Source organism: Primulina eburnea, chromosome 17, assembly GCF_022965805.1.
Source record: "Primulina eburnea isolate SZY01 chromosome 17, ASM2296580v1, whole genome shotgun sequence".
Classification (NCBI taxonomy): domain Eukaryota; kingdom Viridiplantae; phylum Streptophyta; class Magnoliopsida; order Lamiales; family Gesneriaceae; genus Primulina; species Primulina eburnea.
In genome coordinates, this window is record NC_133117.1 from 798916 (window position 1) to 814064 (window position 15149).

The 15149-nt window shown below is 37.0% G+C and overlaps 4 protein-coding genes across 4 annotated transcripts; 3 read left to right on the forward strand and 1 right to left on the reverse strand.

The window, feature by feature from the left end:
- Window positions 1-1465: 1465 nt before the first annotated feature.
- LOC140817715 (amidophosphoribosyltransferase, chloroplastic-like) lies at window positions 1466-5018 on the forward strand. The gene is made up of 2 exons (XM_073177454.1): window positions 1466-4118; window positions 4672-5018. Exon 1 carries the CDS (start codon window positions 1616-1618, stop codon window positions 3350-3352), a length of 1737 nt encoding a protein of 578 aa, XP_073033555.1. The 5' UTR covers window positions 1466-1615; the 3' UTR covers window positions 3353-4118; window positions 4672-5018.
- LOC140817716 (polyprenal reductase 2-like) lies at window positions 4695-7816 on the forward strand. Its single transcript, XM_073177455.1, has 7 exons — window positions 4695-4808; window positions 5681-5931; window positions 6167-6516; window positions 6801-7035; window positions 7217-7315; window positions 7425-7496; window positions 7590-7816. Exons 1-7 carry the CDS (start codon window positions 4757-4759, stop codon window positions 7692-7694), a joined length of 1164 nt encoding a protein of 387 aa, XP_073033556.1. The 5' UTR covers window positions 4695-4756; the 3' UTR covers window positions 7695-7816.
- Window positions 7817-8475: 659 nt separating this feature from the next.
- On the reverse strand, window positions 8476-11463 carry LOC140818470 (NADP-dependent D-sorbitol-6-phosphate dehydrogenase-like). The gene is made up of 6 exons (XM_073178429.1): window positions 11227-11463; window positions 10736-10830; window positions 10527-10644; window positions 10120-10252; window positions 8968-9187; window positions 8476-8868 (listed from the first exon to the last, which is right to left on the reverse strand). Exons 1-6 carry the CDS (start codon window positions 11357-11359, stop codon window positions 8638-8640), a joined length of 930 nt encoding a protein of 309 aa, XP_073034530.1. The 5' UTR covers window positions 11360-11463; the 3' UTR covers window positions 8476-8637.
- Window positions 11464-12659: 1196 nt separating this feature from the next.
- LOC140818136 (eukaryotic translation initiation factor 4B3-like) lies at window positions 12660-14984 on the forward strand. Its single transcript, XM_073177995.1, has 2 exons — window positions 12660-13788; window positions 14608-14984. The coding sequence occupies exons 1-2, from the start codon at window positions 12731-12733 to the stop codon at window positions 14696-14698; spliced, it is 1149 nt and encodes a 382-aa protein (XP_073034096.1). The 5' UTR covers window positions 12660-12730; the 3' UTR covers window positions 14699-14984.
- Window positions 14985-15149: the final 165 nt, after the last annotated feature.

The window sequence follows — 15149 nt, forward strand, 5'->3', positions numbered from 1 at the left end:
GACGACGGTGAGTAGGCGGTCCGACGGCGGCAATGGCGTTCCGACGAAGGTCCGTCGAAGGCTGTGTGGTGCGGTCCGGCGTATGTCCGGCGGCGGTGGTCCGGCAGCTGAGGTGGTTCAATAGCGGTGAAGGAATAATGGTAAAATTGGAAAGAAAGTAGGGATAGAGGAGGGATTAATAATTCTACGGAGGAAGGAAGTATTATTTTATAACACGTAATACCACCTAATCACTCATAGGAAGGATTGAAGGATTGAGCTGGTTAAATAAAAATCGTACCAAACGCAGGATTAGGTATTGATAAAATAATCTATCACACATAATCCGCCCAACCAAACGCTGCTTAATTGTACTAATCTCTACAATTTACAGTTATACACAAGTGGTGGAATCGTGGAATGTCATAAAGTCTAACCTAGTTATCCGACCATTGCTTAATTTCTATCATATATGATTTGGTACTGTGAAAGTACCTTTTGGGACATAATCAAGCATGTCTTCAAGTATATGCAAATCACTTGAAATTGATTGTTCCATGACATATAAGTTTTTTTGACCACATAATTTTGAAGGGAAAATTCCATTGTTGGTTGTATGTTTATCTACATGCTAATTTGGTCTTTTGTGTGATTATATACATTAATATGTCATCGGAAAAAAAAACTTGAAGTATAAATTCTGGCAACATAAAAAGATAAAAATTATAAAGAGAATTCTTTGAATGCAAACAAAGGTTAGAAAGATCCAGTTTTCACTTTTCAGATCCGATTTTATTCTATGTACGCTTCATCTTTATCTCTTGCGGAAAAGTCGGTATACATAGGAGTGGGAAAAAATATCGAAATATCGAAATATCGAAAAATCGTGCCGAAAAAAATACCGAACTTACCGAAAAAATCAGTATACTGAAAATTTCACCGTACCGAAATTTTCGGTATCCGTATGAAATATTTTTTTTTTCGATATTTAGGTAAAAATAATTTTTTATTATTATTTTTTTTAAAATTTAAGTTCGGTATACCGAAAATATTTTCGGTATACCGACATTTTTTCGGTATACCGACAAAATTTTCGGTGTCGGTACGGTACCGATATGAGCTTTTTTTCATACCGCACATGCAGTATACCGAATTTTCGGTATCGGTACGAAAAAATTTCATACCGATACTTTCGGTACGATATACGATATCGTAGTTTGGTACGATATACCGTATCATACCCACCCTTAGGTATACACATCGCTTTAACTTGTCAACCCGGTATTAATTCCCTTTGCTTGAAAGTCAATATTTGTGCGCAAGCCGAAAGTACTTTAGATAAGGGGGGTGTATTTGTTGTCGGCTGAGTAGGAAAAATAGCATCTCCTTCATTTTCCAATTTTTTTTATAAATATTATATTCACAAATATCAGATTCCTAAATTTTTTTTTTATAAATATTATATTCACAAATATCAGATTCCTAAATTTTGTTTTGTTTCGTATTCCACAATCGTGTTCCGTTGATCCGCTCCGCTGTTTCATCACAGACCAATCAAATTTTACCTTGACTTATTTTGGTCACCAAAACCTATAATTCGACTATTCGTGGTTCAGCTCATCTCCTCTAGACCCCGATGGCCGCCGCCACCAAGATTGCCGCTTCCACGGCCTCATCATCCTCTGCTTCATCGGCCTTCCGTCTCTCGTCCCCCCCTCCGCAGTCTAGGTTCTTCCCATCCATGTTCCCCAAAACCCTCGGGAAACCACTCTATATGACCTCCTCCAAAAACCCAATCTCAGATATTGTCTCCGGGTTCAAAAACCTACCGAATACAGATTCGAATAATTTTTTTCCGAACGATGATGACGATAAACCTAGAGAGGAGTGCGGGGTGGTGGGAATCTACGGTGACCCAGAGGCCGCTCGTCTGAGCTACTTAGCTCTCCATGCGCTCCAGCATCGTGGTCAGGAGGGTGCAGGGATCGTTGCGTTGCACGATGGCGTGCTCCAGTCGGTTACAGGAGTTGGGCTGGTGTCCGAGGTTTTTAACGAGTCCAAATTAGCTCAGTTACCGGGAGATATCGCCATAGGTCATGTAAGATACTCTACGGCTGGTTCCTCCATGCTTAAAAATGTGCAGCCTTTTGTTGCAGGTTACCGATTCGGCTCTGTTGGGGTTGCCCACAATGGAAATTTGGTTAATTACCAGGCTTTGAGGGCGGAGCTGGAGGACAACGGATCGATTTTCAACACCAGTTCGGATACTGAGGTTGTTCTTCATTTGATTGCCACTTCGAAGGCCAGGCCCTTTTTCTTGAGGATTGTTGAGGCCTGTGAGAGGCTTGAAGGAGCATATTCTATGGTTTTCCTGACCGAGGATAAGCTCGTTGCAGTTCGTGATCCCTTTGGGTTTAGGCCGTTGGTTATGGGTCGAAGGAGCAATGGGGCTGTGGTTTTTGCATCAGAGACTTGTGCATTGGATTTGATCGAGGCGACATATGAAAGAGAGGTTTTACCCGGTGAAGTCCTTGTTGTGGATAAAGAAGGGGTGAGTTCCCTTTGTTTGATGCCTCATCAGGAACCGAAATCTTGCATTTTTGAGCATATCTACTTTGCACTTCCGAATTCTGTAGTTTTTGGGAGGTCTGTGTATGAATCAAGGCGTGCGTTTGGTGAAATCTTGGCTACAGTAGCACCTGTGGATTGTGATGTGGTGATTGCTGTGCCGGACTCGGGGGTTGTGGCAGCACTTGGTTACGCAGGGAAAGCAGGGGTACCGTTTCAACAAGGCTTGATTAGATCTCATTATGTGGGGAGGACATTCATAGAACCCTCACAAAAGATCCGAGATTTTGGTGTAAAATTGAAACTTTCGCCGGTGAGAGCCGTGTTGGAGGGGAAGCGTGTGGTGGTGGTGGATGATTCAATTGTAAGAGGAACCACATCTTCGAAAATAGTTCGGTTGCTTAAGGGGGCCGGGGCAAAAGAGGTTCACATGAGGATTGCAAGTCCCCCTATCATAGGTTCTTGTTACTATGGAGTCGATACTCCTAGTGCGGAGGAGTTGATATCAAATAGGATGAGCATGGAGGAGATAAGGGAGTATATTGGCTCTGATTCACTTGCATTTCTACCAATTGATAGCTTGACAAGGCTGTTGGGAGACGATTCTCCAAACTTCTGCTACGCTTGCTTTTCAGGGAAATACCCTGTCGAGCCAACAGGAAAGGTGAAAAGGGTTGGTGATTTTCTCGATGATGGGTTGAGTGGTAGTATGGAGTCCATTGAAGGGGGTTGGATTCCAGGGAACAGCAGCCCAAAGGAGTTTAAAAAACTGACTTGGAAACAGGAGGTTCAATGCTCTTCGTAGTTCTGCAGTCAACTCTAGGTTGCTTTGCTTGTTATAGAAACAGCGCAAAGTTCGTAGCTATGCAGTGAATGGCAGAGTTTTGGGTGTGTTCTGCTTTATTCAAGTGTGGCTGTCTTCTTTCCTTCAAGATTAGCCCATATTTGGTACCAAGGTAATTTCTTGGAATGGATTCAACTGTTTCGTCACGAATAGCAATCCAGAAGAAACATACATCTCTCCCCTGTTCGTGTTCAATACAAAAAAACCAACCCAACACAAAATAGTTTTGTTTTTGGAATAGGCATTCGAAAAATCGAAAAACAAGACCAAAACCAATCCAAATTGACCATTGCACAACCCTGCTTGGTCTATGTCTTATATTATTATTTTGCGGATAAAATAATTGGACTACAGACGTCGTCGTCATTCTCTTGAAGTTGATAGTTCATATGACTAATGTTCTGTATGGCAACATGAATTTTATCAACTATAATTATCAGTCAGTGTTATGATTACATTCTTAATCTTCTTGAATTAATGCTCATAAGAAACTGACAATTACATTTTAGGTATTTACCTGCAATAAAATCATTTTTTTAATGAGTATTGGTGTTCTCTGTTTGTTAAGGATAAAGAAACCTATTTCCGGTGGCATGCATTGTGCATGAATATTGGTGTTCTATTGGGAAGTGAATTCCAGTTTACTTCTAGCCTCTTTAATTTTTTTTTAAATTCATGTTCCCGTCATGAAAGTTTGGATGTGTGTTCTTGCATTGGAGAGGCACTGGTACATGTAGGGGTGGTCAAACTTCGGATAAAATCGAAAAAATCGAAAATCCAAATCGAAAAAACCGAACACCGAACCGAAAGTCGAATTTTGTAATTCGGATATAAATGTTAAAACCGAAGTTTATTTGGTTCGGTTTTGGATTATATATGTCAAAATCGATAAAATCGAAAAAACAGAAATTTCATTAAATTAATATCTTTTTTATATTTTTATTTATATTATATATTTTGATATGATATTTAGTGAATGAAAAATCATTTTGAATAATTTTTAGTTGATTGTTGTTTGTTTAATTAATTTAGACCTTCTATTTAAATATTTTACTAAGAAAACATATAAAAAGTTAACATATTATATTTTACAATAAATTTATATTATTAATTTAAATAATTATACCAAAACCGAAATAATCGAACCGTTTTGGTAGAATACCGAACCGAACCGAAGAAAAATGGTTCAGATTCGGATTATATATTTCTAAAATCGAAAACCGAAAAAACCGAAATAAAAAATCAAAAATTGAACCGAACCGACCGATGAACACCCTTAGGGACATGTGAGTTTTGAAACTCTTCCAAGAACCACGCTAAGCTACACCAATACTTAAGTGTTCAAGCTGATATGATCGCTTCCAAATGATTATGTGCAATGGTATTTGGCTATTAGAAATGCTGCCATTGTCCCGAGGTAGAACTGTATAGCTAGAGAAGTAGACATTCTTCTATGTAGCAATATCTTTCTCTTGCTATATCTCTGTACCGATGCAGGGGAAAAGTTTTATTCTATGCAAAATGTACATAAGCTTTGTTTTCTTCTTCTTTGCATTGAACACGAACAGGGGAGAGAGTAGAGATATTTTATATCAAATTTTATCTATTTAAAGCTTAATATCTCGGACGTGTAGTCTCGACGTTAATTGCAATTTATCAAAGTAATTAGCTATAGAAGTAATAATTTTGGGTTGAATACAACTTGAAGTCTATAAATAATGAGTATATTTGAGTGGATAAATATTTATTTGAATGTCGTTTGTAGATTTTTTATTTTCAAAAATAATGCTTTTTTGGGTTTTTAATACCAAAAATCTATTCAAAAGATTAAAAAAGTGATATTCGATTTTTTTTAAAAGTAAAAAAAAATAAATATTTATTATAGACTGACATCCTCTTGAGAAGATTAAAAATGTGATATTCTAATTTTTTTTAAAAAAGTAAAAAAAAAAAAAAGACAACTTTGTATTACATATCGACATCTCTTATAGATAAAATCTTGTATGAGAGGGTCTCAGGGATCGTATTTGTGATACGGATATCTTATTTAGGTCATCCATGAAAAAGTATTATTTTTTATGCTAAAAATATTACTTTTATTGTAAATATCAGTAGAGTTACCAGTCTCACAAAATTTATAACTTTGTGATAAAAACAAAATAATTTTTTTGCTCAGAGAAAGTGGTATTAATTGAGAAACGCTTTTACGGCAGATGCATTTGCCCGCTTTTATAGAATTTCAAAAGTCCCAAACACTCCTCCATTAATGGTTTTCTATGCAAATTCCAGAACCTCACTCCACGCAATCGAAGTCAATCAATAATCCATCCGATATCCAATGCGTATGCCCTAAATTCCTATTTTTTTTTTTTCAATTATACGTTCATACGATGATTCTCGCTTCTCTGCTGCGCGCTGCGTGGATTGCTGGGATTCTTCCCATTTTAATCGCGTCCATACCTTCTTCCAAACTGAGTGCTTTCCACAGTTTTGTTCTAGGGCTAGCTAAGCGTGGAAAGATTATGAAATCTTCTTCCCAAGTGAGAATAGTTTTGGGTTTGGTTGATTTTGTTTCTGTTTCCATGAATTTGATCCATGGTGAACTGATTTTCTTTTTTTTTTTCTTTTGCTTTTTGTTGGTCGTGATGGTTGTATAATGGGATATCTTGTCTTTCACTGCTATATTTTTTTTCTGTTAACACTGAAGAGATGAACATGTTTTCTGGATGCATGATTGCAAAAATATAATCTTTGCCCTCATTTTTGTCATTTCAGAAATTCACGGTTCCTCAGAAGTACTTTTGTCATTTTTACATATTGGCGGTTGTATGGACTACAATTCTGCTGGTTTCCACGTGGATGTATGCGTACAGAACTGCACCAAGAGTTTCTGAGCCTTTGCTATATTCCAGTATAGCCAGTCACTTGGCAGGAGTTTCTCGTGATTTTTGGTTTCATGACGGGAGTTCATCTCTGAGGAAAAGCAAGTATATGATATGGAGATCTGTGTTTTTGCTTTTGTTGATGGAAGCTCAAGTATTGCGGCGTCTTTTTGAATCCATATACTTGTTTAAGTATAGTCCTTCAGCTCGAATGCATATTTTTGGCTATCTGACAGGACTATTGTAAGTATTGACATTTTAAAAAAAAATAGTCTCGTGTCTTTGATTTGTCTTTGCACAATTTTATTTGTAGAACTAATGACGTGTATGTTAATACGTGGTCAATTCTTTTTTCCATTCCAAGTTCAGTAAGCCAAATTCTTGACGAGTTTCTAGAAGTGCTTTTCTTTCATAATTATGGTGCTTTCTTGTTGGATTATGTCAGAAAACTGGACTTTACTGCTCTATTAAAATTAGCAACTCTATTCAGATTCCGGCCTCATCTGATTAATTCTTTTTCTGACAAGTTTCTATACAGCAGCTCCATTGTCTCTCTGCTCCAAGTACGCCTCAGAGGTTCTCCACTTTGTGACAAAATTAGGTGCCGAGTTTGTTATCAAAGGGAAGGATAGAATGAAAATCACAGAATATGATGTCTGGGGACTTGTGAATCCTCTCTTGCTGCTTAAATGGTACGCATGGCTTGGTGCTGCTGTTTTCTTCTTCGGTTGGATTCATCAGTATCGTTGCCACGCCATATTAGTAAGTTTCTGTAATTCTATTATTTATTACTTGCATCAATTCTGTATGATATGCAACAAAATCCGCTGTAAATTAACTTTTGTTTTACATGCTTTCTCTTATGTCTGACATGAACAAAATACCAGTTTAGTCACATGCCGAGAGCTTACCAAATTTTCTTCCTGTCCTTCAAAAAACCCAGGGGTCATTAAGGGAGAACGAGGAACAAGTTAATGATTATGCGGTCCCTTGTGGGGACTGGTTTGAATATGCTTCCTCCGCACATTATCTGGCTGAAATTGTATGACATTCTTCTACTATATGAAGTTCTGAACCTTATTGCCTTCCCTGAAAACTATTTTGCTATTGAGGCTCCATCTACTTATAATTCCTTACCGTTTCTTGTATAGGTTATATATGGTGGACTTGTGATTGCCAGCGGTTTTTCTGATGTTACAATATTGTTACTCTTTGGGTTTGTGGTATGTGGTTCAAGGACCTTGAACAAATAATGCACTGCACCCTTCGCTCACATCTGATCTCAAAATTTTGCTTTGTGGTATTTAAATCTGCAGGTGGCAAATCTCGCCTTGGTTGCAGCTGAAACCCAGAAGTGGTATCTTCATAAATTTGACAATTATCCTAGAAACCGTCGTGCGATCATTCCTTTTATTTACTGATGTTTACAATCACACTGTATATGTACGTTTGTATGACACGTTTCTGTTTTTCTTGTGTGCTGTTGAATTGGCTATATTGTATTTTCTCGTATGCTATGTTGATTAATGTGTATCCGCTGATATATATGCCTTCCGACTGTTGAGCAAATTATTACTTGAAGATTTTATAATTGCGACTCTTTATTTTTTAGTTGAAGTATTAATCCATCAAATATATGATCATCAGCGAATCATTTTAATTATTATTTTTTATCTAGTCCTCTTCCCGATCACATTGATTCAAAAGTAATATGAACTCTAGCCGGGTTGAATCTATTGTGAGAGCTTCTCACATCAAAAGATTCAAACTCGCAATATTTTTTTCTCTGAAAGGAATCAAATTTTATACCTTTCGCAACAATAGGTTTTGATGGCCCATCATGTCGTAATTTTGATCATTTTCTGCCTCAAGATTAAGATCTAAACATGAGAAGACTAAACCAGGCTGTTTGTTAAAAGAATACTTGATCTCTTTACTAGTAAGGTGGTGTTGAATTGATAATATCAGGTCTAAAAAGTCACCGATTGGATAATATTTACGAGGAGAGTAAAATGAAAGGAGTATAACATACATGATTGAAATGGCACAATCAAAGCTTCGAAAACGAAAAAGCAAATTTACAAGATAAATCTGAAGTTTGCATTCATCGAAAAGAGAGTAGAATGGAAGAAGCGTGTTTTTATCAACCACATAAACACACTCACACATGAATGCCAACATATACGAGTAACACTATAAATATGAAAGGCAATATCAAATTTTCTATTTTTCTCAGGAGTGAATGATGTCTGATTCATGTACCGTTTAGAGGGCACAAAAGCAAATACTTCAAATTTCTCAACGATCTCAATATATTTTATTCTTACAAGATCAAGATGGTAGAATATCAATTACAAATGCAATTCATGCATACAAATCAATACCCCAAAATTTGGCGGGTTGATTGGTTCGACAGCCGCGATCCACACTCTTGATCAGTTCCATGTCTTCTTTGGTAATCTTGAAGTCAAATACTTGAAAATTCTCTTCCAGTCTATCAAGTTTTGATGATTTAGGTATGACGACCGTGTTTCTTTGAATACCCCATCGAAGAGCAATCTGAGCCACAGTCTTATTATACTTCTTGGCAAGACCCTGATAGGTTAAAAGCAGAATTGAGAAGTAATAAAGCAACTAGCAGATACAAAAGAGTCGTGCAATGTCAAAAAAAAAAGGTAAAGTAAAGAGAAGTACTTTAAGAACCGAGTCTTCCAAACATGATACTGAACCAAACAAATCGGTGTTAGCTGCAGCACCTCCAAGAGGGGTGTGCGCTGTAACACAGACTCCGTGTTTCTGGCAGAACTTGACAAGAGAATCTCGTTGGAAATAAGGATGTGTTTCAATCTGATTCACTGCAGGCTTCACTTTGGCATAGGCTAAGCAGTCTCGTGTTAGGTATATGTCATAGTTGCTGCACATAAATAATGGTCAAACAAATTGCAACGAAACATTTGCCTATATGAGTAAATGTGCAAATTTTCCCAGAATTCCACTACGCTTGCAGATTTCCTATGCATTTATCAGTGGTGGGAACCAAAAATCAGCAGAAGATCCGTGACACTTCTGCAAATCATTATGACAGAAGGAATGCTGAAAAATAATGAATCTTCTGTACCATGTGCTATAGGTTTGTATTTCCTTGAACCTCAGCAGAGAATTATTTATTAAACAATAGTTTTTCTTATTATAGTGTTTCATAAAAATTCACAACGGAAAACTTAGCATAAATTTTAATTATTGAATTCCGTCATTGTCCAAATTATGTCTGTTGGTACAGGACCACAGGTAGAACTTAATTAAAGCATAACTTTTTAGTATATAAAAAAATTGTCAAATTATTGAATTTGGTTACTGCTCCACTAACATCTGTATCATGTAAAAATATACGAAAACAACACGTTTTTCTCATGTATAACATATGTATTTTTTCCATTAAACGTTGTCAAATATTTGAAATGAGGGATTAAATTGTAAATTTTTTTTTTTTTGCAAAAGTGTTGGATGTAAGTTGGATATAACAATTAACAACGGTAATTATTAGTGAAATATTACTAAAAGAAGAGAAACATAGACACAAGGATGGAAATCAAATAAAGATGTGAATGAACTTGCAATATAATTAACATTGGGGAATATTTTGGATTTTACCCTCATTTTTTCAAGGAAAAAACAAAATCATTATTTGGAGAGTTTGATAGTTTTTAGCCACTTCTAAGTTTCGAACTCGTCCTTTTCTATGTTTCTGCATGCCAAGAGAAGTTAAAGAAGAAATTTTTTACTTCCTAGAGCTTAGCCTTAAACCAACAAAAGACCACACCATTGAAAGGATGATATCAGACTTACCTGATCCCAATGCTCCTCACTAAACCCATTGATACTAAATCTTCCATAGCATGCCATGTTGTCTCCAATGACACTGTGGTATCTATGTCCAGCACACCATCCTCTCCCAAAGCACTATCAGTCGTGCCAACTCCTGCATCAACGTCAATATGGAGTCGAAAAAGCACTTGGTAATAAAATAAATGTGAAAAAGTTTAAAAGCTTGAGATGCATCACATAAACTAATAACTTCAAACAGTTGTAATCACAATGAACACATCCTTTCTAGCACCACCTATTTCTTTGATTAAAACAGAATGCCAGAGCTAATCTGTGAATATATAGTCAAACAGCACAAGAATACAACCATGCTACTAATACAGACCGTTGGTAGAGTATCACACGCAATACACAGATGCAAAACATACCGGTATGCCTCGTAGCAACAGGAAAATGAACAAGGTACAAATCTAGATACTCTAGGCCTAATTTCTTAAGGCTGTCCTTGCAGGCCTCGATGACATGGCCATGGTCCGAATTCCAAAGCTGCAAGCAATGACACAAATTGTTGATTTTATGCTAATTTCAAGAAGACAATGAATGGAATGATCATAAATGGGGTTCCATGGTGACCAGCCTTGGTAGTTATGAAAAGATCCTCCCTCTTCACAAGTCCTTCATGAAAAGCTTCGGCAAGTGCAACCCCAACCTCTGCTTCATTTTTATAGTCCGCTGCAATCAGGTACCAACAATAAAATATCTCAATTTACAAATTTCTACATGTTTCAGTACAAAGATTAAATACATAAGTCCAAAAACAGAAATTCTGACATGGAAATCTTTTTTCCTCAAAACTCTATAGAATCGTATGCACCAGACTGAACGATGATTACGGGTACTTTAATATATATACTTTTTTTCCCAACTGAAGCGCGCTAAATTTAATCTTTTAAAATATTAAAAACAGCTCAATCACAGAAATTGGTGAATAACTGGATCAAGATACTATAGAAGGCAATTTTTTTCCCAAGCTCAGAAATCGACCAACATGAAGATTAAGGAGTTCCAGGAAAAAATCCTAGTACATACATAAAAATAACATCACAACACAATGAATGAAGAGGTTACCAGCACAATCAAAGTGACGGTAACCAATCTTAATAGCGTGGAAGAGCAGATTCTTTATATCTTTCCCCTCCATACGCCAAACGCCTAGCCCGATAATCGGCATTTTGAAGCCATTGTTCAACGTAATCGCCATTTTTGACAAACTACCGAGCTTCGTTTCCTCTCTCTGGTTGGTTTTAGGGGAGAAACACTGGTTTGGTCATTCGTAGCACTAGCTTTTGTATCCAGATTCCAGAGGCACCTTGATTCTCGTTACGGCGTCGTTTCTGCCTGATGTGGTTCGGCCCAGAGAGAGCGGGCCGAGTTAGCCTTTTTCTGGATGGGTCAACCCCTTATCACTTGGGTCCAATACCCAATGGATCGAATTTAATTGGATATTTGATAAGTCGCACCTTTTAATATAATTATTTTGTCGCACTCCACTAGCAAATTATATTTTTGGCATGTTTCACTGTCGAATTAGAATAAAAATATATATTTTATTAGACGATCTCATATATCCGTGAGACGAGAGACTTGAGCCATATTCATCATGATTTCATGTGTTGAGTTGAATCGAAGATCTATCTAATAAAATTGAACTGGGAGACAATCTTCACCCGATACAATGCAATTGAAATATTCGCCTCTTTTAAAAGTCTCAATATAGAGACGACATAAAATTCCGAAAATTTGAGTTCCGCATTTTATTAAATATATATTTAAAATTTCACATGTCTCAATATAGAGACGACATAAAATTCCGAAAATTTGAGTTCCGCATTTTATTAAATATATATTTAAAATTTCACATGTTTTTTACTATTACATGTTACCTTCTATAAATGTCTATTAGTATAAAATTTTCATCTATATATTAAATATTACATGAAACGTTATATTCGAAAATAATTTAAAACTCATATTCCATTTTTTTATTCTCAAATTTATAACAGTGGCCTCAGCATTGTCAATATTTTTAATATAAAAGTTATCACCATTTCTTTTGATAAATATATTTTCAAATTTTTTTCTAAATTGTTTTCATATTTATTATTAATGTATATTTTTCAATAATTGATCACAAATAATTTGTATTTAAAATTTTAAATAAGTGATTATTAATTCTATTTAAAAATTATTTTAGTATAACAATTTTCCCATTTTTAATTATTTATTCATTTTTCCATTAAATTTTAATAATTCGATTGAAAATAGGAAAATATGCAAAATGATTGTTTATTTTGGTTTGAGGATGAAATCCAACAAAATAATAATGAAATGTTCTAATTTTTATTTTTATTTTTTAAAAAAGGACAAGTAAATACTCAATTTAATTTGGGATATACCAAACAATCTCAATTGTTTTTAAAAAAATCTCCACCGTTGGATTTTCATAATCTTCTATTGCACGTGAAACGACAATTAGTATATAAGCGGTTCCTCGCGTTCAACGGACGCCACAAAAATCTTCACGAAACTTTTAGCGACAAACGCAGGATTTTAGAGCAAAAGGGAAATCAGCATGGCGGCAGCAGTCAGCGCGTGGGCTAAACCCGGTGGGTGGGCCTTGGATTCCGAGGAGAACGAGGCGGAGCTCCTCCACCAGCACAAGCAAGATGTTGCAATCGACAAAGGAGCCGATACGGCGGATTTTCCTACCCTTGCCACCGCCACGTCCACGAAGAACAAAAAGAAGAAACCACAGACCCTATCTCTTCAAGAATTTGTCACCTATGGTTCTGGAAAGCCAACGCAATCCGAGGCTCCGAAGGGCTTGACTCCAGATGAACTCTTGTCGCTCCCAACGGGTCCGCGTCAGCGTTCTCCGGAAGAGCTCGAGCGGAACAAGCTCGGGGGTGGATTCAGATCTTATGGCTACAGGGATGAGCAGCCGCGCCGACAGGGAAGCTTCAATCGGGATCATAGCCGTGAATATGAGCCATCTAGGGCTGACGAGAGTGATAGCTGGGCGGCGGGAAAGAAGTCATCTTCGAATAATGGATTCGATAGGAAGGAAAGAGGTGGGTTTTTCACGGATTCATTGTCTCGAGCGGATGATTCCGATAACTGGGGGGCAAACAAGAGTTTTGTTCCATCTGAGACGAGGAGGTATGAGAAAAGAGGAAGCTTTGGATCAGATTCGAGTAATTGGGGCGAGGGACGGAAGGCTGGCGGAGCATTCGATAGTTTGCGGGAAAGAAGAGGGGTTTCTGAATCGAATGGTGTCGATTCCGATACATGGGGGCGTAAACGAGACGAGGAGAGTATTGTAAGTGGTGGTAGGCCGAGGTTGAATTTGAAGCCCAGAACGCTACCAATGGATGACGGGCAGAAGGGTTCTGAGATTAAGAGTGATGCAAAACCTAAGGGGAATAATCCTTTCGGAGAGGCCAGGCCGAGGGAGGAGGTGTTAAAGGATTTGGGACAGGATGTGAAGGCAATTGAGGAGAAGCTCGAATCGACGAAGATCAAAGGTGTTGCAGTTGCAGCTGACGATGATAGGAAGAAGGGCTTTTGGAGTGGAAAGGAGAGAGAGCCGGCTTGGAGAAAGCCGGAGGCTGTTGATTCTCGACCCGAAAGGTTGGTGGTACTTTTGGTCTTGAATTTACTTTCATTTTTCTTTTCTTTTTGACTACGAATTTAGTTTAATTCTGAATAGTGTTAAGACGGTGGAATTGATTCTTTTATATTCTTTTGGGATGTTGATTAATAGCTTGATTGAAACTGTTTAATAACCAGATTTTCAAAATTTGGTATGCTGATTGAAAGCATTTCCGGTGTTTTTTTCTTTGTGCGCTCGTCTTTTCTGCAATTGATGGGGGCTTTGATTTACTTGGTTATGAGTGGTGTTTCATTATGGTTAGTGCTAGTGTGTGTGTTTGTGGGTGGGTTTGGGTGACGTAGGGAGGAGTGGTCATTAGTTTCCTTCCCCTCCTATACTTCCTCTTAAACTTACTGGACACGTCCCAACTCCCAAGCTCAGTTATCTACAAAATTTTCTTGTTTTAGGTCAACAATATAATAACTCAATGAATGAGGTCACTCTCAACAAGCCATTATGGTTTGATAAAAGTTACCACGAGCTAATGCAATAAAGAAGCCAATCACTGGCGTGTTGTCGAAATTTGCGTTTCGCCTTTGTTTATTGATCTAATTGATGTATTAGTACTGTATTTTCTTTGATTCTTGTTCACATATTTGGATGATTCCGAAAGCATTCAAAAACAAGTTGTCCTCATCAATATGCCAAGAAATCATAGCTGGCTTGGAAATGGACATCATGGATTTTCGACGAAAATAGGAGATTTTTGTGATATTATCTTGAACTTCGTACACATATTATCTACCTTAAATATTCACTCAAGCAATTGTGCACGGACATTCGAACTATTTATGTAGAAATGAAGAATCTGTAAATGGAGCTGTTGAAAATTCTGAAAATGAACATGCTGAAGGAGAAGACTCGGATGTCCTGAGCCAGCGGGTTTGACGCGAGGAGAAAGCAATCGAATATGGCATACAATATGAATCAGAGAGCTTTTTTATTATACATTTTTCCGGTGTTCTATTGTGGACGTAAATGCAAGACAAGGCATAAGATCAATTTTTGTTAGAGATACAAGTAGATCTTTCTGAGTGAGTGTTTTATTGTTCTTTACATTGTTTAACTTTGATCTGCTTCTGTTCAAATTGTGTTCTTTATTGATTTTCAATGTGGGCTGATGTATGTTATTCAGAACTCAAGCAAATAGTAAATGAAATTTTCACCCATGATACTTGAGTTTCGCCCCTGAAATTTTTGCTGGTACATAATTAGAGTCGTTAATACTGCTGTAGAAATTCTTGTTAGGAGCAAAACTATGTAGCTTCTGGATTATTAGATGAGTAAAACTTGCAACAAATATTGCCTGCTATTAATAAAATAATTCAAGAAAGTTTTG